Below are 27075 nucleotides of genomic sequence, written 5' to 3' on the forward strand. Positions count from 1 at the left end.
AACTGCCTTCTTTTATTATAAGGCATTATTTATAAGAACTTGCAAAATCTTTTTCCACATCAAATGGCCAAACTGTCTGTGAAACTTGTTTTCTTAATTTTCCGTTCTTGTCACTGAACCATTTCACAAAATGAAATTAAAAGTGCCATTGTCTATCATGTTCTTTTGAAATACACTACTAAGACTAAGCCCTGATGTAGGAACTTAGAAACAGACAAGTCATTCTGCATCTGCATTAAATAAAACTGTGGTTCAAAAATGGTAAACCCATGCATGTCCAAAAAGAAAGTCTTGTTTTACACTCTGATGCATTTATGTTCCCCACTTGCATAAGCTAGTCTCTAAGGTACTCTGATAAGCAATGGAAGCATGCATGGAGGAGATCAAGAGGGGAAAAAAAAAAAAAAAAAAAATTCTGGGTTTCCATTTCCTAGATGAGCAAATCTTTCAGCTTTTAAATACTACACATCACCATAACCAGCTATAATTTTAAAAGAACAACTAGTTTCCAAGAACTATCTGCTGTCTAAGGGATGACTTTGGGGCTTAACCTCACACTGAAATTCAGGTTTTAAAGCTGTCTCACCCTAGGCACCTCACTCAGGGATGCTCGGAAGCAGAATTTCAACACAGCCTCTCTTTGGCACTTCCTGTGGGTTAACACAGACAACTCTCCTACTCAAAATTCTGGCTGTTGTGACAACATAAGTTATTTGCACTTATATAACAATACATTAAATTTAGACATGTATGTACATATATGTAATATTTTGTGTGTATATTATACATTTACACGGGTATTTTAAATATAAACACCACAAATGGAAATATATATTTGCATGTTCATAATGAATACATTGCATATCTATGCATGGAAATATCTCTGCATAAATTATATGCAAAATGTATAAATGCACATATATATTTCCCGAAAAGGAATTTCAGCTTCAAATTCTTACAGAATTCAAGCCACTAAAATAAGCATATCTGCAGTATAAATATCTTCAGAATGAAAGGAAGAAAAGGTAAGCTTACTTAAAGTTATATTTTGCTACTAACCATTTTCAGTAACTGCAAGAGTCTGAGCATCTCCACTACCACAGGACACATCAATAACTTTGAGTCCTTTCAGCCCTGTGACGAGCATTGGGATGGTCTGATCTTCACTGGAACCTTCAAAACAAAGTAGTTCTGTGAGAAGCAAAACCAAGAAGGCCTGATAGGTTCTTTTGTTTGGGTTTTTTTTGCTTGCTTTTGGGTGTTTAGGTTGGGGCGGGGGGGGGTTGGTGGTGTTGGTTTGGTTTTTTTTTTCAGATTTGAGCATCATGACTAAGGTCCCATATGGTTTCTTAGGTATCTAATGTGGATTTAACCCATGAGACAGTCTTTGCTTCACAAGGAAGGCAACAGAGAATAGTATAGATTTTTCTTCTCCATCCAATTGCTTATTTTCGCATAACTCATAGAAATTTAGTGGTTTTGAGACAATCCCTCCTATAATTATTTCAATTCATGTGCAACCACATATGGTTCTCAAATCAGCGTTAGGTAAGTTGGATAAGATCATTTGAGACAGGCACTAAACAATTCTTTGACAAACAACTTAACTTTAAGATATCAAGTAACATACCGTGACCAAGCCTGCCATAGTTTCCTCGTCCCCATGTATATAGCTCTCCTTCAGCAGTAATGGCCGCACTGTAGGTGCTTCCACATGCAATATGAACAACATGTTTCCCAGTTTGCTTTCCAGATAAAGCAGATATCATCTTCGGTTCCTCCAGAGGGCTATTTAAAGAGAAGGTGACATATTTCACAAAAGGTGATATCTGATGAGTAGATAATAAAAGGTGTGACATACTTGTTAGAAAACAATTGCGGCAATTCTACCTGCAAACCTTATTACTAGTCTGACGTATCAAGATATAAATAGAGCTATAAGCCAAAAATTAAGTTCAGATTGTTCAACAACATACAAACTACTGAAGGAATGGCTGAAAACTATGATTTCTATTTCCGATTAAATTAATGCAGTGTTTTTAAAAATTATTTGTCTACTATAAAAAAAGATTATCTTTAATTGCTATACCTGAACAATTAATTTCATGACACTGCTAACCCTTGTGTAGTAACTCCTTTGCCTTATAGGGAATTCAGCACTGGGGGAATACACTGAGAACCTCTAAAACATATTGATGTATACCCTCTACAGAATACCTCTGTAGAAGACTGCTCCTACACAAAAGCAGAACAGTAATGTTATTGTTTAACATGGGGGAAAAAAGGAATGATATACGCAACATGACTGCATAGGAAATGATGACCCTGCTCTGACATTTCAGTCAATGTTTCTAGAGAAAATGTGTTGTGGATTCATAAAGCCATGAATAAAAGGCCTAATAGCAGTGCAACCCCTACTACACATTCTATCCACAAGTATTTCAGAAAGTAGCGTTAATACAGAACTGGGAATATTAGAGGCAGAGAAAACATGCAGGGAGAATGCAATTTCTGTTCAATAACAGAGGTGAACGTCAAATGCTGAACGTGCTTATAAACACAACTGAATAATTCTTACTATGAGTTCAGAACACTGGCAAATAAGTGTTGTTATTATTTTTATTACATACACTGTATCCCCATGGCCTAGTCTTCCACCATCTCCACAACCCCAAGAGAAAACTTCACCATTTGCTGACAAAGCAAGATAGTGATGCCCATCTGAATGTGCTGCTATCTTCACAATATTTCTAGAAGCTAGACTCTGCACCAGCTGTGGTCCCTGTGAACCAAATAAAAGCAATACACTTACAAAAACTGCTTATATTTTCCATCCCTTACCTATATACAGAATAACTAGTACAGTTTTCATACAGCTTTATCAGAACTGTGCACTCAAATTAATGAGGTGAAGGTATAAAGAAAAAAAAGGTCAAATCTACTATTCGAGTCTGACAAAAACAATGCTTTGAAGTTATTTTGTTCCTATCCTCATAAGGTCTGCAGTATATATGAAAATGGTTTTTATCTTAATCTTACAGGCAATCTTAGTGACAAATGTTTCTGTTACAGTATAGTTTTGTTTGAGAAACTACACAGTTTGGGCACAGTGTTACATCACTGAAGTAAAATCCATTTCATATCTGCCAATTTCTACAGCCGTTACCAAGGCCAGCATACCAATGAAAGCAATTATCATTGTATTCATAACCTCTAGCCTGATAGAAATTACAGAAACCAGATGCATTTCATCAAATCAAATCAATACAAGATATCAAACCCACTATTTCCAAAAGTTTAAAAACAACATAGAAGCTCACAAAAATCAGCATGTCTCTATCTACTCTTCCAAGATACTGTACGTAGTTAAAGGAGCAGACTTATGCTATGAAGTAATACAGAAGAGAACACATTTTTAAAAACACGTAAAAAACTCTCACCAGAGTATCGCTGTTGTACGCTTGTGTATAAACCCGTCCATTCCTAGATAGTATTAGGAAACGTTTCTCTGCACAGGCCACCTGCACAACGCCAAGATTGGCAAGTCCTTCACATTGAATTGGACCACTCACATTAGCGTAATATTTCCAACCTATTAAACCCCAAGCAATGACTTCTTGCAGAGATCCCTAGAAAATAAGACATTCTGTAAGTACTAATTTTGAAATATGCAACTTAATAAAATGCATAGAGCAGATTATTTTTTAAACCTTTATATGCCAAATATACTCAAATCTGTGACAGTCATTACTGCCAGTAGTCAGTAAAGCTTACCTATTAGAAGATATCAAAAATAAAGGCTTGCATGTATTATATTCAGTTTAGTCTGGTACTGAATGAGCTATAAATATCTACGCTAAGCCTTCAGAGATTTTTCAAGTTGGGAAGTTTAACTTTTTTTTTTTTTCTTTTTTTTTTTCTTTTTCTTTTTTTTTTTTTTTAAATATGTCAGACCCCCAACATTTATAAAGTCTGGTCTTGAGCATTTACTCTGATAAACACAGGGAACAGCTCACAACATGGCAGAATTAGCCACAGCACTGTGATAAGAAAGAATGGTTCACAAACCATAGATTTGTACTCCAAGGCTGACTGAAAGAACGCTGGTGTAATAAAAGATACCCAAATTAGACAGATTTCGGCAACTCAACGTTACCTTGTGAAAATCAAAAGGGAATTTGAAGAATCTTAGGAGTCATTTTCCTTCCAAATTGAAAATCAGTTATGCTTTTAGGAAAAATATCTTACTAAATTTGATGTTGCAAACAGTTACCTTATGAGACGTAGGAGAGCTACACTGTGGAGGCATACACGGGGTGGCTAGACGATCTAAATGAGCCATGATCACTACAGCTGTTTGTCTCAGATCAATCGCTAGCTCATTGTCCTGTGGTAAAGTCAGATACCTTAGAAAACTTTCATTTGGACTCAGAGGGTAAGTCAGGAGCTAGAAAAGAAAAAAGGAGCAGTCAGAAGAATATTCAAGGTATTTCTATGCCTGTACACATATAGATACCCAATATATTTTAGACATGCTAAGTATCTGCACAAGTTTAAGAGAAATTGAACTAACTCTGCACATCCTTTTTCTTACAGTAAAGGAAAATTCCAAACACACATGTTGAGAAAATATAGTCAGATTGTGAATATAATAGAAAGTTACAAGAAAAATAAAAAAGATTTACTATGTTTTATCAACCTAAATAGTATTCACTAAGAGTCATAGTTCAATTAACTTCAAACACAACTAAATAAAAACAATGCAAATATGCAGAAAAGTTAACTGGCCACATCTCTAAGTTAATTATCACAAAAGCATTAACTCTGGAACACAATGCTTACCTCTAACCATACTATGGCATTTGTCCTCCTACCTCAAGAAACTCAAATGTATGCATGAAAACCAAATAACAGTGGTGTATATATATCTTACATGGAAAACACTACTGCCAATATTGTTTGGATAATTTTATAATTATTTTAGCCAGTCAAATGAAATTTGATACCAACATAATGCTCCTTTCAAATAATCCACGGGTAAGTACCTGAATCTCTTCCTCAGTATTGGGCACGTCTTTATTACATATTATACTCTGAAATCTTTGTAACAAAGGTAGAAGGGGTGCGCTTGTTCCCTGGGCAGATCGCTCATTATCAGTTTCCCTCGTTCCATTATCCCAAAGTTGAAGCAACAACATAACTGCAGACAACATTTGGCTGAAAGAGGAAGTTTACATCTTCTATTAATAAGCATTCCTAAAAACATTATTTTAGGTTATTCATACAATTCACTTTCTAAATTTTCAAGTTTAGCAATATCAGATGTCACGGCTTTCTATTTTAAACAGATTATCAAAATATCAAAAATGGATTTCGCGATCTAGCTAACATAAGATCTCGATTGCCACTGCATTGCAGAAAAGGTTCACACACTTTGAACCACAATTATTACGATAAACCCACACCCATGAAAACTGAAGACAGGCACTGCTCGGGCCATTCCAACAGACAGTGATGGTTAAAAATCAGAGTGCTCATGCTTCTCACCTTAGTGTACCCCTCTGCACTGCCAGTTCTAGCAATATGGCAAGTGCTAAGTGCTGGTCTTGTAACGGAATGTTTCCTGGCCCTTTGGTACTGGGAGCTCCATGCACATCTCTACATAAAAGTCAAACAACATACATTAACTAAGAAGTAATTGGAAATAATACATATTTGCTTACCAAAAGCATCTACAGCACACCAAGAACCACTAAACTTACAGAAAAATACAAAATTGCTGATGAAAGCAGCTGAGAAGAAAAGCTGACACATTCCACACAAGATCAATTTTTGGAGTGGCAGCTAGGCTTTAAAATTGCCCCAAGCTTCACTATCTACTCTATAGCTCTATTAAATATGCTAAGAACCTGAAAAAAACATTTTTCACAGGTGAAATTCAAATATTCTTTATGATATTCACTATAAGGATGTAGTTCCAGTATTCAAGAGACAATTAATTTCTGGTAACTATTGTAAAAGGGTAACTTTAAGCCTCCTTAAATAACAGGGAAAAGCAGGGGAGTGCTCTAAGTCCAATATGAGTGTATTTTCCCCCATATGCACAGAACTCTGCATTATTTTACTATACTAGAAAGGCACAATTAAGTGTACACATATATTGTATTACCAAAGCACTCTTCATGTGGACAGAGTTTACATTAGTGAAACTCTGTTTTTCAGGTAAGTCTACATGCAGTGATTCAGAATACTCAAATTCAGGTTTTTCTTAAACAGTTAAAGGAATTAAATCATATTTAAAGAGCATCATTTCAACAGTTCATGTATTTTTTTGCTTGCTTGTATAACAACATTAGAAAAGGAAAGCAATCTTTTTAATTTTCCATAAACTATTACGTTTATGCCATCAGCTGCTAAGAGATGCAAGTTTGCCATTTAACAGCTACTTCAGCAATGCTCAGAAAAAGAAACTTACCCAGTCACAACAGACCTTAGGAATTTAGTAGCTCTTTCCACCACTTCCAGCCATACAGAAGATACAGTCCCTTCATCAAAAAGGGATGCCTCTGGTAGAGCTCGTAGTGCATCAAGTGATTCCTGTAGCAATTCACTGCACAGGTCTGCATCTTCACCTAAGGAACACAGTAATACTAGTTACACTCCCATCTTTACAGAAGTCATACAAATTTCTGTATACAATGTTTTGTGGATTTTTTTTCATAACCTCAAGTTTACAAGTTACTTAATCATATGTACAAAGTTCTCAATTTTGACACGAACATTTTGACCGCAAGACTTCTGAAGAACTATCTGCTTCACAAAAAATACATTCAGAAAGGTGACAGCTCTTACACCAGCTCGTCCTACTATGCATCCACTGAGGAAATCAGAAGAACTACGGCTGGCTGGACAAAGAGCGAGCTGCCGTCTGAACAAACAGCACAGACTGAGACAAACAGGTAGGTTAAGGTGGCACAGACAACCTCTGGTTCTGCCAACCTCTGCAATTTGACGATCACTGACAAGTACACAAACTAAATGCAAGTTTCACACTTCTGCTCCAAACTCCTTTTCTAAGCTGCTACTATCGCACAGTAATATAGTGGATTGACCCTGTCTGAAGACTAAATCTAACTTTTCTGAAACCTGGCATTAAAAATACGTTCTCTTCATGAAATCCCAATTTGCCTTCCTGAACACAAAAGTATCCCAGTACAACACAGCACTGGTACTGGCTTGGATGGCTTCGATCAGCAACAGTATTGTTGGGCATAATACCACATAAACATAAGACAAAATTATGCAAATCTAACATTTATAAATGTATAGTTCTATGCAAATATTTTACATGCACACATGCTATAATGAATCATCTGTCTTCTAATGAAAAAAATATATGCAATATGTTACAGAGTAGACCTACCTGACCTCCAGGCTCTACGAAGGAACGCAAATGCAAATGAAAGTGCTGCTCGGGATCCGACTCGGGCCAGTCCTTCTACACCTTTGCCTACAGGTCTTGGGCTAAATAAAATTATATATGCATTGTCTCAATATAATTTGTATAGTAATAATATATATTTATACTATTATCTGTATAATTTGTATATTCAACAATTTTATAATTTCGCTATATGCATGCATATATAATTACACTTTTTTTTTTTTAAAAAGAATTGTACTTTTCTCTTGAGAATGAAGGTGATTAACATCAAAATGTCAACAACCAAAATTCAACTTCAGCTGCTTCAAAGAACAACCAATTCAACCTCCAACATCAAAAAGCTTCACAGAGAAAAAATAAACTAGACCAGCATAATTGACTGCCATCAGAAAGGTGCCTATAGTTACTCAGAGTGAAATTATGATGGTGTATTCAAAATACACAGACGTAAGATACTTCATGTACTCATCATTTACTCAGGAAGTTTATACTTCTAGTTAATTTGAACTGCATAAGCTATACTTATAGGCTTTTTTTAATGAATCTTCAATTACTTATAATTAATTCCATCAATTTTGTCATTTCTTATCTTTCCATTCAAGTGTCAATGTTACAAATCTCTCTTTGCAGCTTCTGTATTGGTGTGTGTAAGGAAGAGAGATAGCTTGAACTTTTGTTAATACCCACTGGACTCACATACATTTCTGTTAACCTTTTTATGCAAACAATCACATTAATTTAAGTAAGCTTTCCTTTGTACTTAATGACAGGAGATTCCCTACTGCTTCCTCTCAGAAAGACACCAACAATTGTGTTTTCTTTTTAATCTCACATCAAAAGAATGTGAACTGCTTAGGACTTTTTCAAGAGAAAAAATTTAAACTGGCATTTTTAGCAGTCTGATAACTTAAATATACCAGTGCTCTTTTTAATCAGAACTGAAAAAAAAAAAATATTTCAGAGAACAGACTATTCAGAGAAAGATATCATTGTCAGAATTCCAATCCATAATAACCACTCATGATATCGACTTACTGTCTCCTTTCATCTTTGAAGCTAGAGACAATCTAACATAAAAATTTCCCTGGCTAAATTGCTTGTTCTGTCAGACAGCAACCTTGTTCAGCTACTGAATAGCTTCTTTAATGCCTCATCTGATAGATTTTTCTATTTTTAGGTCAATAAGCTATCAAGACATGGAAAGTAATCAGACTATTTCTTATTCAGTTAGTTCTCTGGAAACAGTTTCATATAAAATGTACGATTACAGCGTTTCTCACCCAAGCTAAGGAAAACTATGTTCAACTTTTATATATTTGTATTTTTAGATTTGTTACGTGCCTTAACTGAGCAAATATTGACAAAAAAATATATTAATGTTATTAGAACTATGCAGCCTCCATGAGCATCATTTCTGGAACAGGCTACTCCATACTTTCTAGCTGAGTACAACAAAAGGAATTCCTCAATAAAAGTATACTTATAGCTCAAAAAATAATATCTACAGCAATGTATTACAATAAAAACCCACTGGTATGAACAGAAACACTATAAGCAAGCATTAGCCAACGAAGAAAACTGCGTGGCAGATAACACCATGTAAAACCATCTTAAGAAGTAAGAGTTTCTTTACTGCTAATGTTTCACGAGGAGGAAGAAATGACATTAAGCTCTCACACACAGGCTGATAACCTTTCGATGACTTTCCTAATGTATTAACTTGTTCATGCATGTGTTGTTACCTTTTCTTATCCACAGCAGGCAGAGGAATACTACTGCTTTTCCACTTAACTTTGACATTCTCCTGAAGAACGGTCCTGTTCAATGCAATGAAGTATCGTTCCAGGATAACTAGCCTCTGCTTTAGCCTCATAGCTGAAAGAGCTGTTGTAGCAGTTTGTGTGGCCAGACTTTGCTGTTCCTTCACTAGTACATGAAGGCATTCCTTCAATTCATTCACGTCTGAGGATCAGAGAAAAATATCATTTTATGGGCGTTCATCTTTGTTATATACAGTATCAAGAAAAATCAAGACAAATTGAAAACTATGAACTGACCAGAAGTCTGAACCTCAAAACCCAGTGAAACTCCCTGTTTCCATATTTAATGTACACATTTCTAAGCCACAGTATTACATAATCACAATCATACTTAACAGGTGTTTAGACAAGGGCTATCATCAAAACTGGTTTTGTGTGAACACATCTGAACCTTCGTATTTCATGTCTGAAATTAAAACATCATAGGAAATATTTATGTGTTTCAAAAAAACAAGTTAGTCAGCAAATTCTTATCATCTTCAGACCTCAGAGTCAGACCTATCTCAAGTGCAGGCAATAACCTTGCAAGTCCCCACAAGAATATACTTTCATTTTGCACTGACAGATATTATCTTAAGTTCCTCAGAAGTTAGAAAACTACTCTCAGAAGCTCTAGGATCACTGCCAAGAGCTGCTAAGCTTCTGAAACAAATAATGTCAGAAATTTAAGATGTTTGCAAGTACTATTAGCAAATAAAAGACCTGACTTATGTACCAACACTAGAGAATTAATTCTTCACTAACCAGAAAAAGCAGTCAACAGCCCAAAGTCCCAGTAATCTAATAATGGTAACAAGTACAGTGTCAACAACAACAACAAAAAAAAAAAACCACCCAACACTTTAAAATAAAGATTTGGAAAATGTGTATTTTTATACTCTCTGTAGTTTTAGTTTCTAGAACATCAACAAAGTGTGTCCTTAGAAGGGTTCTTTTCTGTCCCTTTATTAACAGCCTGATCACTGGGCCACGCCACTCTGCTTTGCACTGAATTACTGCACTGGTCCCTAAGCCAACCACATTTGCTGCCTGGCTGCTACACAGAATTACCTTTGTTTTAACTGACACCTGACTGAGGGGTACAAAGAAAACATATTTGTGCATATATGTAACAGTGTCTGTGAGAAGATGGACACAATCTTAAAATAAAAAGGAAAAAAAAGAAAAAACCACACCACATTTTTGGAACAGCTGCCTCGAAGCTACAGGAATTTAGACACACTTCTGATAGTCTCTAGTGTTGAAAATTGTATCTAATGAGGCACAATGGTTTTTTTGCAACTGTAACTGTATAAAGCATCTCAAAGTTTTGTCCCCACTCTGCAACACATCTTTGCATACCCAGCAGAGAATTCAAGTGGCCTTCTCTGCCACTGGATCGCATTGCACGGTCACTTATCGTTTGTTGTCAGCCATCACCCCAGCCTGTTTTCAACATTGCTACTCACATTTCACCATTTTATAACATGTTAGATTCCTTTCCCTGAGGTAATTTACATCTTTCCACCTGACTATGAGGAACAACTTATTTTTTTTTCAATGAGTAAGAATAGATTCAGAAGTGTTCCTTGCAGTCTAGACCTTAAAAAAAAAATAAACAAAAGCAATAGCAGCTATTATGCACATTCATACCTTGACTCAAACAACAAGAAATATGACAAAAAAAGCCACACTGTCCTTAATATTAGCCCTATAAAATTCCCCGAAGAATTCTATAGTACAGTCGAGTATAAACAAGTTACATACATACAGCTACTTCAGATCACAATGTAAAGTAACACATAAATGAAACAGATGCCTGCCAAAGGCATGTTTGATTTGTTTGGTTTGGCTTTTATAATGTCCCTTAACATTATGGCCATATAGAAGTTTACTTGGAAAGTTTAATGGATGACTGCATCAGTATCCAGTCTGAAGCTCCAATATACCTCCAGGTTGATCCAACTAAAATTTTGTTTCATTAAATACCACAACGTTGAGAGAAAAATCTCAGTTGTGAAGTGTTAGCATTACTCAGAACACCAAATAAAAACTCTTACAAAATATAAACTGCATGTTCTGAAGCTGCTGTTGTCATCTTAGGTGTGCCTTAACCTTTATTTTATAAGCAAAAATACCATTTTGCAGCACATGGCTTCTACACTTCAGAGTATCATAACAGAACATGGTCAATGCTGACATACCAGTTTCAAGATCCCTCTAAACAAGCCATCAGAAGAGATAAAAATCAGGGGGTCTTTTCTTCCCTTCCTGAACACTAAAGCCCTATCCATCTCTAAATATCACCAGGACACAACAGTGAAGTAAGAGATGACCATACTCTCCACTTCACAGAGGCTTTGCTTAACATTGCTCTTTTTGGCAACCGATTTCATTCTGCAGATTCATTTCCCACATTATGGTCTCATCTATCTACAGGAAAAGTAAAGAAATAGTTAATGAAGAAAAAACAAGACACTTCAATTAACGCTTACGTTTGGGGAAGAGAGAGTCTATGGTGCTACAGAAACCAAGCACTAGGTGCCAGACTCAGCAGAGTCTATGAAGTAATACAGAGCTATGGCATTCACCACTCCTTCCCGGTTGGCAAGTTCTCGAAATGTGGACAACCTCTAAAATTATTTTTGAGAGTTGAAGTAGTAGATGAAAAAGCCCTTCATTTCAAAATAACACACTTATTAAACATATGTGCTGGGGACTACTGGAAAGAAACACTTAGGACAGGCAGAGACCACCTACAATCCTCCAGCAATTACTTTACGAGGAAGCTTCCCTGAAAGCCTACAATGCATACCTTTCAAACCACTTTCAAGCAACCACGGTACTGCTGTTATCAGCATCCCAGCCATTCTGATGCAATAGGTGACACGAACTACTGTATGAACTCTGAATGCATTAAAAAATCAGAATCCTATGGAAGCACACACAATGTATGCACATCAAGCGGTACCAGTTTTAAAGCTGGCCATTGTATACACACACAATATTGTGACTGTGCAGAAAAAAAAATAGTTTATAGCAGCACCTACAAAAGTAATTCCTAATGGTTCAGCCAATACATACTGTGTTACTTAAACTGTAAGATACTCAACATCCTACTCAATGATGTGACAGGACAACTGGCTCATTTCACAAAAAAAATTAACATTAATGTAGGTTTTCAATACCTCAAAGGTTCAATTCTGTTTTAATACAAAAACAGTCCATAGTTCCATGGACTATGCAATGTTTCACAAAACAAAACCTGACAACAGCGCTTTCTAAAGTAAGGGATTTTAGAAGCAAGTTATTTTGCTTTCCTGCCAATTAAGTCAACAAATAAAGTCAAAATAAGACAACACAAAACCTAGAAAAGAAATCAACTAAAATTCTGTCTTTACTTTTTATGAAGAAAAAGGGCTGGAAAGAATTCAATTTTCAAGTGATTAGCCCTAAAAAACCCAAAGTCTTTATATTCAGAAACTAGTAATAGGAAGAGCTGTTCAGTTACAATATACTATTTTCAAATATTTAAACGTTGCATGCAAAAAATATTTTTTTCAAATGGAAAATATGATTTAGTCTCACCAAGATTCAAACCATATAAAAATAACCTGCACGAAGCATAAACTTAAGCTTACTGAACTTAGTTGTAATAAAATTGTTTTCTTTCCCCCTTCTCACCTTGCCTTCACAATCTCAAATGGCTATAATTTTAGGAAGGCTTTCTACCAAAATGAAATAATTCCACTCTTAAATATTTTATACATACTTCTTTAGTATTTCAAGAATGCAAAAGAAAGTTCATATGCAAAGTGTAGTAAAGGCTGGAACAGGTCATAGTAGCCCTATAACCCAGACAACTCAGAACTGAACCAAGGACTGTGTCGTTTTATTACAAGTAACACTATTTTTAAGTGGGCTATATCTATACACTTCTCACTTTAAATCTTCTCTTATTCCATAAGTAAATTTATCTTTATGAAAATTCAGTTCATCGTTAGAAAGATTTAAATATGTCTGGGAATCAACCCAGTGAAACTGATTTCAATAAATCCTCAGGTCTGCACGACACTTATTACCAATGAACTAAATAGACTAATGAGAGAATAGCTTATTAATAGTAACGATTCAAATTTCATCTGAGAAGGTTACAGGGAGCTCTTTAAACAAAACTGTTCATACGCCACCATGCCAGCCCTTGATGCCAACCATCCCTTGCAATGCTTTGCTTTGTCAGTTATTTTATGAAGGGTAGAGACATATTATTTACCTAATCTGTACCTACAATGTAAGAGTTGAAGTCATACCATCCAAGTTTAAATTCTCAGGTTACCATTAGTAGAATACTTGTTAATTGACAACTACAGTGAGTTATCTTTCCGGCTGCAGTAGAGATAGGTAAAGGTTTTACCATCTTCTGTAAAATTTATCACATCCCTCCCTCCCCTCAGCAACTAACATAGCTACATGTCTTCACTTCTTAATTCCTCCTGCCAGAAGTTCTCTGCATTAGAAGGAAAAATACCGGTAGTGTTTAACCCAGATCATTTGACAGAACAGGGTTAAGAAGTGACACGTTATTTAGGTATGCCAGCAAAACTGGGGGGGGGGGGGCAAAACAAGCAGCTGAAGACAGTAACATCTTAAACCATCTCAGTCACAGCCAGAACACTAACCTGACACGAGTCTAAGACAGGCAGCCTGTCCAAAGGCATGTTTGCTCCTGTTTTAGCAGCTCCAAAAAAAAAAAAAAAAAAAAATTAACATACTAAATGGTTTCTTAACATTTATTTCATGAGCTCTTGTAGGGAACACCACAGGCTTCTAACTGGTAAATTAAGAACGATAAAAATGCCAAATATCAAACTGAAAAGTTTCAAGGACTTTGGTTGAATCACAAGCTTTAGTAAAGGCAAATATAGATGTTATGGTGTGGACAGATTTCAGACCTAAAAACTCAAAACACATTTCAAACAGAATTTGGCAAGAATCTACTGTTACAATGAGCACACATTCCTGTCAGCAGCAGAACTAATGTGCTCTAATTTCCTAGAGATTTTTATATTTTGTCTCTTCTTTTCCCTTCCACTACATGGTATTTCCACTGGACAAAGAGCAGATGGAAGATGCAGTTGGCTTGGCTTAACAGGCATCTAATGGCCCTGCAAGCCATCACCACAGAATGAGTGGATTCAAAGGTTAGAGGGAAAGACAGAAATGCAATCACATACACATAATCTCCTTCAGAAACAAAGATAAATATGCTCCCAAAATTATTCTACACCAACAAAGCATATAATTCCTAAAGGGCATTTAGCTTTTTAGCTTCCTTCTGACTGCTCCCCTATTCAAAAGATCACCATCAGCAGACCTCATCTTATTAGTATTCAGCAGGAGAAATAATGAATAGTTGCATGCACATTCAGAATGCATCTCATTTTATGGCTGGGTGCTTAATTTTCAAAGTTTTATATTGTGAGCAAAACTTGTTTAAATTGATGCCCAAATACTCATGCACAGAACAAAATAGCAAGAACTGAGCCTTGTGTGTGTGTGTAAAAATATACATACGCATGCACATACCCCTTAAGAGCATAAACAGCAACCAAACAGACACTTGGAGCTGGGCAACAGCTTTCAAGTTGGGACCGGGGAGGGGGAGGAGCGGTAAGTTAAACTCTGTTCCAAGTGGCAAGAAAGTAAAAGAAAAAAAACAGGGAGGAAGGAGTTCTGAGAAGAAAAATGTAAACCAGAGGAGGTCAAATTTCATCCTTTGACTGAACCATTCTTTTATCAGCATTTCTAAATCTAAACTTAAAAGTACTCATCAAGAAATTTTATTAAAGTAGAAAATGTCGCTATAAAGGTGGTTAAAAACAGTTTTTTCAATGCCATGACTGCTTTTAATTACTTTTATAAACAGTACAAATTTAGATTTAATCATGTAACTAATAGCACTTACAAGATGAAGGTTCTGCATGTCTCCTCTCACAAAGCAAACAAAGATTCGATTGCTGTTGGTAGTGGCACCTATCTCAACAATATCTCACTGAATTCACAGAGGTAATTTTAACTTGCGCCCATAGGTATTGACTCTAAAGCATTTCTTAGTGCAATCAACTATACTAACAATATCGGAAAAACGAAGATGCAGCACTGGCTGTAAACAAGCTCTCACTCATTCATGAGGAAACCCCAGAAGTGCTACATCATGACACTGATTTACCAGCATAATAGTTTAATTCACTACTAATATAAACCAGATCCGACTATACAAGAAAACCATATTCCCACTTCAACTGTACATTGCTTATTTATTTAAGGATGTCTGCATTAAGATTATTTCCTCATTTACCTTTTTGTCCTACCGGGGAAACAGCACAGTAGCATTCCCACAGAAGCTTCCAAGTAGAAAGTACCCTTTTCTAGTCAGACAGCAATTAAGGTGAATTTAAACTAACTTTTTCTGTAAGTATGCAATATTTAGTATCTTAAACACATGGAATGAGATCAGATTACAGTTTTTCAAATTAAGTTTTTACACACATAGTTGTTGCACCAGTTGAGGTGTGGGTTTTTGGTTGTTTTTTTTTTTCCAAGAAATAAAAATCACCTGACCTCAAGTGGTATTAAATAAATACTCAACTATACCCACAGTCTAAGTGAGACGGCTCTATGATTTTAAGCTTTGAGAAAGATTTAGCCACTGCTTTTTCCCTAAGACACACCCCAAAAAAACCCCACAAAAATAAAAAACAAGCAAACAAAAAAAACACCAACAAAAAAAGAAACAGGATTCATCTTAAGGGAGAACTGCACTTTTGTATGGAAGTTGAAAATACTCAAATGTCTCAGATTTTATATCTACAAAGACAGGGTGCATTGAAGACATTTCAAAACACCCAATAGTGATATATATAACATGCTAAGGGTTAGAACCCTTAATGCTGATAGAGAGATGTATGGAATCCATCGAGGAATACGAATAAATAGTCAGTATACACTTAGGAGCGACAACAGCAGCAAAGTCCCACAGAAACCTGTGTAAATTCCTCTGCTGTTCCATACACACATAAATTGTTTGGAAATGGAGACAAATATTTAGGTTACTAAGTCTGTTGGTACTACATTAGTAAAGATGACAGCCAACTGCAAAAGTATGCGGGCAATTAAGTAAGTGAGCAATAAAACAGTATATATATACACTTATGAGCAAGGGAAACAAAATTCCAGTTTTTCCTCTTAACGGGGCTCCAAACAACCTTCCACTCAGGAATGACACCTTGGCACTACAGCAGGGTAGATCTAAGAAGAAATTGGTCCACTGTACAACAGCAGCTGGAAAAACAGGGTATCAAGACAGAACAAAAAACAGAGATCATTATGCCACTTCATGTAACCCATGAGGTACCTGCAGCTCAAGTAGTATACACAGTTCCCAACCCACCTTCCCTGGCATAAAAATATAGGGGGAAAAATAAAAAAAAAGGGGGGGGGACACGGACGGACACACACTAAGTGTTTAGAATAGCTTCTGCATGCAAAGAAGTTGCATGAAATAAGATCTCCACTGAGGGAAAGATACAACTGGGGGGTGATTATGACAGAATTCTTAAAACACAAAGAACCCACCCCACCAGTGTTGGGGAAGACAAGTAAGGAACAACCACTCACTGCCTCTTCCAGTATAAGAACAATGAGGCATTAGGTGAAACCAACAGATACCAAAATCAAGTCAAGGACTAGGAGGAGATAATATTAATGAAATAAAACAGTTGAATTACAAAGCCCCTTGGTACATATAGCTGTGGATGCTAGAAGTTCAGAATGTTCAAAAGAGACTGGACAAATTAATGGAAAAAAATCAACATCAAAAATATTAAAGCCTATTAAGTTATGCCATGCACACATACGCTCCAGCAAAATAAAAGTGGGATAGGGAATCCAAACACACATTCACATTCCCCCAGACACTCACCTCTGGCTCAAAGTCTATAGGCTACAGATATTGTATCATAAACATGGGACCTAATTATTCACTTGGCTACTGCTATTTATGCTATTGCTGTCAGGACATTGAACTAGACTGTCCTTTGGTTTGACTCAATATAGCCAACCTTAAGCACATCATGACTAAGAAAAAGAAGCCCAAGATAAATGAAATACTGCTCTATTTTCTGCAGGTTTTGAACAACCACTTCAGAGGTTTCCTCTTTTTCTCCCCATATCCAGGGCTGAACACCTCAACTTCTCTCCAGATCACATAAGATGCTAAAAACTAAACATTTTCAGAAAAGAAAATTGATGAAAGCACTAAAACAAGATTTTTAGGAGAAGTCAGAAGAACTGGTTAATGAATACACAACCTGGTAAGAATGGAATAGGGGGAAGATATTTTAAAGAAGCACTCAAGTCAAAAACGAGGCCTGAATAGTTCAACACTAACATCAGTTGAGCTGAATATGAAATGGATGAACACTAAGATGCAAGAGAGAAGGAAAAACACCTTAAAGTCAAATAATGACTTACCCATGTATTTATTACTTTCTTATACATTTTTACAGTACTTGGCATAATAAGACCATTCCAAAACAAAGCTATGACTTCTTTGCCCTGTTCTATTAGAGTAGTGTTCTCTGCATAAATTAGAACTACGGAAAGCATTTTGCTTCTCTGAACTTGTGCCAGGATAACAAAACAAGCACAGGGCTGGGGGGGACAAAAAGTACTGCTTCTCAACACATTTTACAAACAGTTTTATTCGTGTGTTCTCAAAAATCTCTCAGCCCTCATGGGAGAGGGATGTCACAAGGCCCACTGGATTAGCCTGTTGAAGTTCAACAGCATGATCCTCCACACTTCTTGGCAAAATAAAATTGTATTACAGCATTTCTAAAACATAGGTATACACTGTCTAATGTCTAGATACTATTTTCATAATGTAAGACTGTACATCATTAAACTCAGTAGAAATAGTTCAGGGCATTGACCTCAAACACAGACTTTAAACGCCTCTTCAGTTCTTTCTGTAAAATAACTCCAAGCTCACATCTCTAAATTATACCTTACTTGTAAAGGAGTATAAAACATAAATGAAAACATAGTAAGTCTTAAATATATTGTTGCTGATCAAGTAAGAATTAAAGAAACAATTCTCCTTTTCAAAAGTTCCTCCATGCTTTTGACAGGCAAATGTTCAAAGGTTCATTTTATTTTTATGAAGGATGACAGAAGAAAAGCTTACAAGTTTTCCTCACTTTATGAAACACTTATACAAAGTATCAAAATTGAAGTGATTCTCTGTATTTTTTTCAAAATTAATTACCAAGCCACAAAAACTAGGATGGCTCAAAAGGCAGCTGTTAGCTATATTTCTGACAAATACAAAACAAAAAGTTACCTACAATCATGAACAAAAGCCACCTGTAACACTTCTATAAATAAACTGCAAGTGTGTTTGCAGTATTGTTTAAGGATTTGTATGTAACAGCTAGGTGATGCAAACTTAAAGCACAAATGGTAACAGAGACCAAGGATTACAAATTTATTAGATAAAATCTTCATAAGTTATTTCTAGAATAAGTATCTCTATGTGCGCCAATAAACCATACTATATATAAGCACTAGAAGTTAATACAAGAGCAAGTTACTTCTTTCTGAAAACTCTAAACACACATATATCCCTTTTGTTCTAAAAAAACTGTGTTTTCCACTTTTAAGAAATAATTGGGGGGTGAACTTAAAGGCCAGGTCTTGTCCCAGACACCTTGGTCAGTGGGGAGAAATTTATAGAATCATAGAATTGTTTAGGTTGGAAAAGACCCTTAAGATCATCGAGTCCAACCATTAACCTAGCACTGCCAAGTCCACCACTAAACCATGTCCTCAAGCACCACGTCTACCCGTCTTTTAAATACCTCCAGCGATGGGGACTCAACCACTTCCCTGGGCAGCCTGTTCCAGTGCGCCAACTACCCTTTCGGGGAAGAAATGTTTCCTAATATCCAATCTAAACCTCCCCTGGCGCAGCTTGAGGCCATTTCCTCTCATCCTATCGCTTGCTACTGGGGAGAAGAGACCGAACCCTGCCTCGCTACAACCTCCTTCCAGGTAGTTGTAGAGAGCAATAGGGTCTCCCCTCAGCCTCCTTTTCTCCAGGCTAAACAACCCCAGTTCCCTCAGCTGCTCCTCATGAGACTTGCGCTCTAGACCCTTCACCAGCTTCGTTGCCCTTCCTTGGACACACGCCAGCATCTCAACGTCCTCTTGTAGTGTGGGGCCCAAAACTGAACACAGTATTCAAGGTGAGGCCTCGAATTACTACATATTGGTAAGATATTCAGCATTTAGATTACCACTTTGTAAAATAGTTTTATTTTACTCTTCAGCAACAAACACTAAATAAAAATATAAAACAAAATAACGTGACCTTCAGCTTACATCTCTTCAACACATTCAATTCTCACTCCCCCTTCCACTGTAGCAGCAATTCTTTTCATTCCTCCTACACTGCAAAATTCTGTCCCACTACTAGAGTGACAGCAAGTCCATCTGTCCTCCTGTCCTTAAGAAAAGGGAGCAAGCTGGCTGGCACAGAGCAGAGGACAGCAGACTGGCAGCTGAACTGTGGCTCAACAGAAACAAATAGCTTCCCTAGCAAATGGGGCCACACAGATGCAGATTCTGGCACTGAAGAGACAATACTTTTCCCAGGGATCTTCAAGTGCTTCTGGGTGAAGGGAAAGGAAAAGGGGCACAACAGACGTCTCCAAAGTTTTTACATGCCAACATCTGAATCAGGCAATATCATGCACCAGAACTGTAAAACAATCCACTGAAGTGAAGCTTCTTCTGATCTGCTATTTTTAAACGTGGACAATTTTAGAGAATGAATTGCTGCTCTGCAGTAATAAACAGCCACGAACTTCACCTGGCTTCAAGATCAAAATCACTATTTTATAGAGCCATACATGAAGATGTGAACACACAAACCATTTTTCCACTGCCATCATAGATGAGATTACTGTCAGCAAAGGTCAGGACAGACAGTTAATTGAACTAGCCATTTCAACCTTCCTCCCATGATTCACTCAAACTTATCTACCAGACCATGAAATCAAAAAGAAAAATCACCTATTAAACCTTTATTGTCTGCAGAAAATTCAGTCTTCAGAAACTAAGCAATTTCTTTTTAGTGTCTGCAACTGAAAAGAAATATTCTGAAGACATTGTAACATTTCACTGTATAACTGCATTTGTTCCAAGTCAGTTTATCACTCCTTCAAGCAGCGTGAAAGGTGCAAACTGACTATTCATGAGTCTAATTAAATCTGAAGGTAATTATAGTAAATGTTTAACTTCAATCACAGCTAACCACTTATCAACTTATTCCACTAACCTAACAGATGCATCTGTCAGCAAGTACATTTGATCCAATTACTTCCTGATGCTACAAAAGTAGTGATCAATATAGTATACATAATACTTCAGTGAGAATGACCAAAACAGCTGTAATACCTGGTTGTTTGCCCCACACCCAACTCTCAACAATCGATTTGGCCCTGTAAGTGGGCAGCGGAGTCTCTTCTTCATCTTTCTTTTCTTTGTCATTTTGCTCTTCTTTCTTTGATGCAGCTTGGCATTCAGTGCTATCATCTAAAAAAGAAAGAAAAGTTAAGATACTTTCCCCTTGAATTTGGTTCTAGATTAGAAATGTAAAGGTGAAATGCCCAACCCACAAGTATACAGCAATATTGTCTATCATTAAGAGTATAGGGTGGGGGGAGCAGTATTTTACCATGTTAACTGTCACAGGTGCTAGGTCTCATGTTACATTTTGTAAGACAGTGACCTCAGAATCCAGAAATCACTGCTGTAACCTCCCAGGGAGGATGAACATTTAGTATCTATACCATCACATAAGACTTGCAAAGGATGCAGTTTAAGTCAGATTTTGCTCCCAACTATCCACATTTCTGTAGTATTTATTTGTTTTCATATTCCATTTCCAACACAGAAAAAAAGATAGCAATTGCCTTAATTTCAAAATCAAGGAGAGCTACATATTGGCATTTACACTAATTTTATGCAGCAGTATTTCCACATCTGTAACGAATCTAGCATCTTAGTAATTACCAGCAAGTAATGAAAATAATACCACCACTTTCTGCCCAAGCAACAAAACACCATTTGCAATCCTTTTGAGATTACTTTCATAAAGACAGAACACAGACATTAGTCACTTATCTCTGTAATCAAAGGCTGCATGAAAGTCCCAGCTTTCTAAACACAGTAGAACAGTAGAACTAGACAGCTGGAAGTCTCTCCTTATTCATATAGAGGATATGGATTTCCATATCCATACCTCCAGTCAGTTCAGTGCACAAGACTGCCTTGCAATTAAGGGCCACATTGGCAGCTGTCTTCCTCACCCTGACCTTCTTTTCTAAAAATATCCCCCAAAATTTCTCAAGTCCAGCATTTGCAACTTACCCACAAAGAGTTTAGTTCCAGCCATTTTCACCCAGCTCTTAAAAATGACTGGTCCTCCATTCCTGTCTGCCAATCTAGTCTACAGAGACTCCCCTCCGCCCCAAAATGTCCCAGCCACAACAAGCCAGGCAAGCATTAGAATTTTGTCGTCTTCCCCATCTCACCCCGCACACCCAAAACATATGCATTTGTACCAGCATATTTCAGAAGACAGTAATAAGCAAGAGATTTACAGCTGTAGCCAGACACAGCACATCTGACTGCAGCCTGCCTCAGACTCAGCATGACCCCACTTGGAGATCAAAGGCTCCCATTACCTCAGAACATACAAAATACACCTATGACAAAGTACAAAAACAGTCAACTATTCTTTCCATCTGGCCTGAAAAAAAATGAATGCCTAATCTGATTGTAACTGCATCTGTGACTGCCTCTTTGTTAAAAATTTGTTAGGCTGTAGACAATAGCACCTCCCAAAATAAACCTTTTTAAGGCGTCTTAATTATATAAGTTTTAAATTAAAGCCAATGTTTCCTAACCTATAACACACACTAGCACTCAGGAGGTGGCAGATGAAGACTGAAGGAAAAAAAAGAGACATAATTGCAGCATGCATGCTGCAGCTGACATTGTGGGCTAAGGAAGGGATAGCAAAGTCACCTGAGAACAGGAAAAAGCAGTTTGGACATCCCACTGGTAAGTGGCAATCGCAGAGAGCAAACACCAAGGAACAGCCAATAGTACAGCAGTCATCAGCATGATAACGCATGTCCAAAATATGACTGAATCTAGCTGTTTCAATTCCAAGGCACAAGCATGTAACATTAAGAGCACAGATTCCATTATAGAGTTAAATCAGTGACTAGGGACCCTGTTTAGCCTCAGTAGTTCAGGATATTCCCACAGTAACACCACAATCTCACTGTTTCTCCACTCACCCACACATCTAGAGACACACTCCACAGGGTCTGGTATTTTAGTTCGTGGCTAGAAGGGTGTTGTGCCCAGACACTATGTTTTGCAGGCAGCTGTAAGAGAACTTGTTACGCTTTTTAACAGATCCTTGGCAGAGGATGACAACAAAGGGCTATGAACTTAGTCATTTTGCCCATCTCCTCACTGCAAATAGAGAAGGTCCAGATCGAGGTGGGAACTTAAGCTTTGTATTGTATAAAAACAACCCTGACACGCAAATCCACAAGGTGGATTTTTTCTTCATTGTCTGTATGAACAGAAAAGGGGATCAATAAGAGAAGTGGGGAGGAGCTGAGCTAAAAATCACGTTAAAAGCCCATGTCGAATTGTTCCACAAAGACTTTTCACTACACTTGCAAAAAAAACCACCTGCCCCATAAGGGACAAAGTTGGTATCAGTCTAGACTGAAAGCAGCAACACAGGCACCATAATTGTGGAAGCTCAGTTATGCTTAATGAAAGGAATTTTTAAAAAGAGAGCCCCAAAGATTTTTCAGAAAGAGCGGCAGAGAGGAAGAAATCTTGAATGAAGCCAGCAAAGGCCAAGATAACAAGTAATAAAACAGTTTTCAAAAAAATGCATGCAAAAAACACACTGCAGTGTTACAACCTGTTTTAACTTCATTTTTGTGAGACCGAAGCATGAATATTGTGGTGAGGGAAAACAACCGTGTAATATTTCCCTGAAATCACTTTCTCTTAACTATGTTTTGGTTTACAGCCTTAAGCCTCCAAGCTGAGGTAGGTATGCTTAGCCAGTCAAAACGGAGCAACTGAAGTTAGTTGCCCTCAATTAGGAGTTAGCTCCCAAATCCAAGTGCAGTAGCTCACCATGTGTGTTCTATCTTGCACAGCAATAGCCTAATCGAGTATAAACAGAGGATAAAAAGGAAGCAACTAAAGGTGGAATTTACATTTCATAGTCAATGATGAAAATACCTGACACTGCATAGTCACCTCCGGCACCTGTTACAGTATGATCTTGTGCTGCTCTTAAATGCCAATAAACTGACACAGTTAGGAATCCCTCAGTAGAAAGAAAAAGCTTGCAACAGTTTCCCAAACAGGTGTTGCCATTCACAAGACAAAAAGTTACATAGTGTGCTTTAGGCAAGGGCTGTATTTTACAACCACTCTAAAATAGTATTTGGTAGTCCCAGATCCAGGAAGTATTTCAGCTGCAATACAAAATAATAATTTGTTTTCTGTCAAAGAGCTTTTCTTTTATATATATACACACACACAACTTCAATTGATAGTTATTTGTGAAGGAAGGATGCATGCCTAACCATTTGCAAGCCATGTTTACACAGCCTTCCAGGTGTAGAGGTCCAGATGACAGAAGATTCTGATCTCCTAACCCTAATCAGAAATAAAGTTTTTCTTCTTCCCTGGTATACCATTTTTTAAAATGCATTCTTTAAATTATCTGTTGAATATGCAATAAAGCATTTTACACTTATGAAGTCAAACTGTCCCACGGGGTGACTACAGACTTCCCTCTGTCCTGCAAGGAGAGTAGGACGGTCCACAGCCGAGTACCGTACTGGGTACAGCCACTGTAGCTGGGCTGGGAGAAGCAGGAAAGGGGGAGAGAAAAGAGGCATTTCTCACTTTTAACGAGTTATTTCTTAGACAAGAAAGGAGGTTCAAAGCAGGAGCCAGCCTATACGCCTGCTCGCTACTACAGTTCGATACGTACGTGGTCTGAACAGTAGCCACCAGAACCAATTCCCACATACTGTTATTCTTATCATAAAGATTTGGTTTCTGCCAGCCTCTCTGGAACTGCTTGTGGCATTTGGGCTTTATTATTTATTTGCAGGTGCAACACTGAATGAGGTTTGTGGATTCCATGGCACTAGGCTGACAAAGGTCCAACTTTCAGGAAAGGGAGAACAGAAGCGAAGAGGAAGCCCACAGTGTTTACCAAAGGCAGGACAGAGCCGTGAAGCTGATGATTTTATATTTTTGCCCTGGAACTTAAAATAGCTAATTGGAACAGAAATTCCCACCTATACAGAAGTTTGAGAAATCAAAAAAAAAAAAAAAAAAAACCACAAACACAAAAGAGAGACCTGTGTAGTTGACTGATAGGTCTTAAAAATTCACAGTAACGGTTCTCTAATTTAAAAATTCAGTAAGAATAACATTATTTAATACTTTTTATTATTTTCAGTACATAGCTTCCAGTAGACAAGATACTAATCTCATCCAAATTTCCTGAGGGCAGCCTGATTATCTTTTAAGTACATGCCATGCTGCAAGTGCACCTGTATTTGGACATCACTACTGTCACAGCTGTGTCCTCAGATGATACTTGGAAACATGCAAACACATTCTGCTGAACGCATTTATCAAACATGATTTTCTGAAAGTGCCACGAACAAAAAACAAAGAAGTTATTCCTAATCAAATGTTCCTGCTAACAGGGGGAAAAAAAATACACTATTTGCATATTCCTCCTAGAGAGAAAAGGAATGCTTTTCGCTATCAATAGCATGTTCTTCCAGTCTATTGCCACTGCTGATATCCACTGAAAGAACGAAGTGCCTCTTCTGAGCAGCCCAGTCAGCATCAACAGAAAGCTATAGCACTAGCGAAGAAAAGGAGTTACAATGGGTGGGCATAAATCAAAACTTCTTAAAACTGACTGAATAAAAAGGACTACTTACAGCAACCTCACTTATTTATCTCCAAATCAGTCAATTTAGCAGAAAAATCTGAATATTGAGATTAAAATATATTGCTTTTAATATAAAAGCACTGGGTTTTACATAAATCTCATTACTTATATGTACTTTTCCCTCTCCTCTTGAATTACATTTGTAGATCATTTATGCAAAAAAAATAACTACCAACTAAACAGACTGAAATATTCTAGATTTTAATTTCATGAAACTTAATTTGAGCTGCAAGTTCAGAGGTCCAAACTGACAGCCAATATTTCTGGTTCCATGATTCACTACTGCCTCACAGAATCAAATATACAATCTGATCAGCATTGGCCAAAAAAAGCCTTGATTAGCTTTTTCTTCTCAAAGCTCAAGTCTAGTAAGCAAGATGGTTGTAGTTTAGCAATCCTGTTTAGTAGTTTAGCAATGCCAGCACAATGGCATTTATGAAGGCTAACTTCACTGAAAGAAAATTCATACATTAATTCTAAGAGTTAAGAGCCTGAAAAAGCTATATTTAAATTTCTAAACTATTGTAGCTTTTCAAGAAATAGATGTTTTAGAAGTACCTATGTAGAAGAACATAGACACTCCAGTTGTGGAAAGGAACAGATGCGATCTGTGCTATATAATACCTACATTTAACCCATCCAGAAGGAAGAGCAAGGGGAAGGTGTTGTTTTAATTTTTATCTTTGTTACTTACTATCCAACTCTATCTTAACTGGCAATAAATTAAATTAAATTAAATTAATTTTCCCCAAGTCAAGTCTGTTTTTTGCCCATGACAGTAACTGGTAAGTGATCTCCCTGGCTTTATCTCGACACATGAGCTTTTCCATTTTATTTTCTCCCTCTGTCCTATTGAGGGGGGGCACTGAGGAAGAAGCTGGGTGGGCAGCTGGCAGCTGCCTAAAGTCAACCCACCACAATACAGTACTGGAAACAACAAGTGGCAGTCTTGCTTTAACAAAAACAAAACAAAACAAAACAAACACCCACCAAAAAAAGCCAAAAACCACCATGAATATCAGAAAGCTTTCGAAAGCCTCATCACAGCTTGGACCACTGACATTTTAAGGTAAAATAAATGCCTTGTTTCTACAGTAAACCATCAGAATTTCTGTATTTTTAAGTAACAGTATCCTACAGCCTTTAGCACTTTATGCCTTTTTAATCCTTCAAAGTCATGTATACATACATATATCCAGCATTTTAAAGAAAAAAACTTCACATCATTATTCCGAATAGGTGTCCCAAGTCTGGATGAACATGTGAAGTCACAGATGATCGACTTGCTTAGCACTTCGTGTTTTTTACTTTATACTGCTCTCTACATTTTGGATCAGAACTGACAGCTTGCATTTTCCTAGTTGATATTTCAATGTTTGCCCTGAAAACAAAAACCAATTATACTACGACATCTTTTTACAAGCTTTCTCAGAATCATTGAAGCACTACAGCACCATAACTGACAAAAATCCCAATTCTCTGTGGCTACTTAAGTATAAAGATACCAGAAGAATAGTTTTCTGTCAAAGACCAGCATCATAAAAACATATGTGTAAGTATCCGGCACAAAAAGAGGAAATTGCATCAATTTCATCTGTAAAGCAGGTATTTACTTTAATATATTGTCTTTATTATTATAGATGTTTGTTATCTTTCTGCTACATGAGAGCAGAGTG

The 27075-nt window shown here is 36.9% G+C and overlaps 1 protein-coding gene across 8 annotated transcripts in view; it reads right to left on the reverse strand.

Annotated features, from left to right (window-relative positions):
• Window positions 1-27075, reverse strand: part of HERC2 (HECT and RLD domain containing E3 ubiquitin protein ligase 2) — a 116399-nt gene that overhangs the window by 75864 nt on the left and 13460 nt on the right. For 4 of the 8 annotated variants that reach the window (XM_082303852.1, XM_082303851.1, XM_082303848.1 and 1 more), the window contains 11 exons: window positions 20764-20901; window positions 9187-9406; window positions 7424-7524; window positions 6476-6632; window positions 5548-5658; window positions 5046-5217; window positions 4274-4447; window positions 3441-3629; window positions 2631-2782; window positions 1631-1788; window positions 1060-1191 (listed from right to left, as the gene is read on the reverse strand). In XM_082303852.1, coding sequence (XP_082159978.1) covers window positions 1060-1191; window positions 1631-1788; window positions 2631-2782; window positions 3441-3629; window positions 4274-4447; window positions 5046-5217; window positions 5548-5658; window positions 6476-6632; window positions 7424-7524; window positions 9187-9406; window positions 20764-20901 — 1704 coding nt within the window. Of the gene's footprint in view, window positions 1-1059; window positions 1192-1630; window positions 1789-2630; window positions 2783-3440; window positions 3630-4273; window positions 4448-5045; window positions 5218-5547; window positions 5659-6475; window positions 6633-7423; window positions 7525-9186; window positions 9407-13922; window positions 13982-20763; window positions 20902-27075 lie in introns of those variants that run through there. The other 4 variants (XM_082303853.1, XM_082303849.1, XM_082303850.1 and 1 more) reach the window with 4 other exon arrangements.

Source organism: Platalea leucorodia, assembly GCF_965183815.1.
Source record: "Platalea leucorodia genome assembly, chromosome: 2".
Classification (NCBI taxonomy): Eukaryota; Metazoa; Chordata; class Aves; order Pelecaniformes; family Threskiornithidae; genus Platalea; species Platalea leucorodia.